Consider the following 2,791-nt stretch of genomic DNA (forward strand, 5'->3'; position numbering starts at 1 on the left):
TGCAATTACATACTATTATTTATTTGAAAGCCTAAATTAAACCTTCTTAAAAAAAAATGTTTTCATAAAAGTATTTTTAAAATAATTTAAATTAGATATTTTTATTTAATTTATATTTTTCCTAAATTAATTAAAATATTTGTTTGTTAACATTATCCAATATTTCTTATTCAGTTATGTTTTTTGATGGAATTGGTTTAAATGTAATTTATTTTCGATTTATTTACTCATATATGTCTAAAAACGATAAATTATAAATATCTGTTTATTCATTTATTAATAAATCTTCGAAATATAAAAGAATTAAAGATTTTAAAAAAATTTAATCACAGAATTAATCAGAAAAAACTAATAAATAATCGTTTTCATTTAAATTTTAAATATTTTAATAATTTTACTTTTATTTTATTTTATTTAAAAAAAAAACAAAATATTTATATATTATAAATTACATTTGTTTCTAAAATAAATTGCCTATAGTTTTAAATTTTATATAATTTTTATTATGTTTATAATTCTACATTTTTTTGGAAACAAATATTATTTTAACTTTCTTCGATTTCTTTTTAAGATGGACTCATATAATCTAAATTATTTTATTATTTTTGAGAATTATATCTTTTATTATCTTAATTATCTTAATAAATTAGGCTTTTACATCTTTAAATTTATTAATTTTAATAGTTATTACTATTTTCTTTTTCTTATTGAACTTTTTTTTATTAACTATTTTATAAATTCAATATATAATTACCATTATATTCATTTAAGTTATTTTTTTTTTCAAAAAAGATTTACTTTATTAAAGTGTATTTATATTTTATTAATTATCTAAAATTTTCATTTAAATATCTCTTTATTATAATACTTACTATTAGCTTTTTTATTAAAAAAAATGATTTTTTTTTATATTTATTGTAGTTTCTTAAATTTTATATTGAGAAAAATTTTTTTATTCATTGAAATTTTTTTTAAAAGATTAACTTCTTTCTGATTAAGTATTTTTATTTGAATATTTTAAGATTAAATTATTTATTGATGAATTTAAATCTTTTTCATTTACAAGTACTATTATTTAAAAGATAAAAGAATATATTTTAATTATTTTTATTAAATAAATAAAAAACCTTTTTTTTCTTGATTATTAAAATTTATACTTTACCTTTTGTCTGAATTGCTTTTTTAAAGAATTTGGTTATAAGGAAAATTAAAATAATTTTAGTTTATATTAGAGTTTGTTAATTATTAGATTTTTTATTCGAACGACATATAATAAAAATATATATATTTTTTTAATTTAATTGTTTATAAATTTTTAAAAAATTAAATAAATGTTTTTAATATTTTTATGAAAATATTAATTTTTATATTTTTTTTAAAAAAAAAAACTTTTTATAATATATTATTTTTCATAATATAATTATTTTTCATAATTTTTTTTTTTTAAAAAAAAAATGAACTTATAACTAAAAAATGAATTAGAAGATTATTCTTTCTAGACATAAAAACTAATAAATAATTAAAACTATTATTATTCAAAAGGAAACAGTAAATTAAATAATAAAATAATATATATATATACTAAGGATATTATTTATAAAATATATTAAAAAGTAAATCCATAAAATAAAAATATATAAAATTCTAACAAAGTAAAAATAAAATAAATTAACTAACTATCATATATTTTATAAAGTTTAATTCTTAAATAAATGAAGATAGTAGTCATTATCATTTAGGTACATATTTAAGTGAAAAATGCATAAGTAAAACTAAATAATCGATATATAATTAATAACAAAATAATTTAATTATTGAAAATGTGACTCCTTTTAATTAAATATTTTAAAGCTAACAAAAAAAAACATTTGTAATTCAACTATAAATGAAAGTAAAGTATATGTAACTGCGATGTAGGCTTTATAAGATAAAATAAAAATTTTAGAAAGGGAATTAAGTTAATAGAAACAAAATAATTTTTAACATGAATTATAAGAGAAAAATTAATAAATATCATAACAAAAAAATACGATAGAATAGTAAAATTATGAAATTTAAAAATTAAAATTAGTTTTAGAAAATTCTATTATATAAAATAAAGAACTTATTTCTAAAAATAAATAAAATAATAATAATTAAGAATCGCAAATACAAAAGTTACAATAGTTATAAGTATATGTTTAATAAGAAAGAGAAAAAAATAATATTTTGTAAGAAAGTATTATTGATTAATAAAAAAAATTCTAAATTTAAACTGAAGAATTAATAGAGTTTAAACAAAACCTCAAAAATTTATATTTAGAACTTGAAAATAAGAAATTAGAAATCAGAAATTAATAAGATATTAATGAAAACCTTTTTAAATAAAATAGTTAATTAAAAAATTAATTGAAAGAAAACGAAATTTATTTTTAGGAATACTCTATTAAATATAATTAAAGGTAGATTGATATATTAAATTAAAAAAATGAAAACTTGTAGAAATAATTACAATAATAAAATTTTTAATTAGAATAATTTCAAAATTTTAAAGATGATTGCAAATAATTAAAAGAATAAATAAAATAATAAAATGAATAGATTAATTTGTAAAATTAATAACTATTTGAATATAAATAATAATTTTAAAATAATATTTAGTAATAAGAAAATTAAAAATAGAAAAAATAATAATTAAAACTAAAAATAAAAGAATTAATAGATGAAAATAATAATATTAAAAAAGAAAATATTAATTAAAATAAAAACATATTGGAATATGTTTAATAAATAAAAGAATTTTAATTAAAAA

The 2,791-nt window shown here is 12.8% G+C and overlaps 1 protein-coding gene across 1 annotated transcript, besides 1 other annotated feature; it reads right to left on the reverse strand. All coding sequences in view use genetic code 6, as the record gives it.

The window, feature by feature from the left end:
- Window positions 1-739: 739 nt before the first annotated feature.
- On the reverse strand, window positions 740-1,623 carry IMG5_052440 (hypothetical protein; the record flags this gene model as incomplete). The annotated part of the gene is made up of 2 exons (XM_004037387.1): window positions 740-1,068; window positions 1,128-1,623. 2 exons carry the CDS (start codon window positions 1,621-1,623, stop codon window positions 740-742), a joined length of 825 nt encoding a protein of 274 aa, XP_004037435.1.
- Window positions 1,390-1,434: a microsatellite.
- Window positions 1,624-2,791: the final 1,168 nt, after the last annotated feature.

This window comes from Ichthyophthirius multifiliis, assembly GCF_000220395.1.
Source record: "Ichthyophthirius multifiliis unplaced genomic scaffold scaff_1120509250161, whole genome shotgun sequence".
Classification (NCBI taxonomy): domain Eukaryota; phylum Ciliophora; class Oligohymenophorea; order Hymenostomatida; genus Ichthyophthirius; species Ichthyophthirius multifiliis.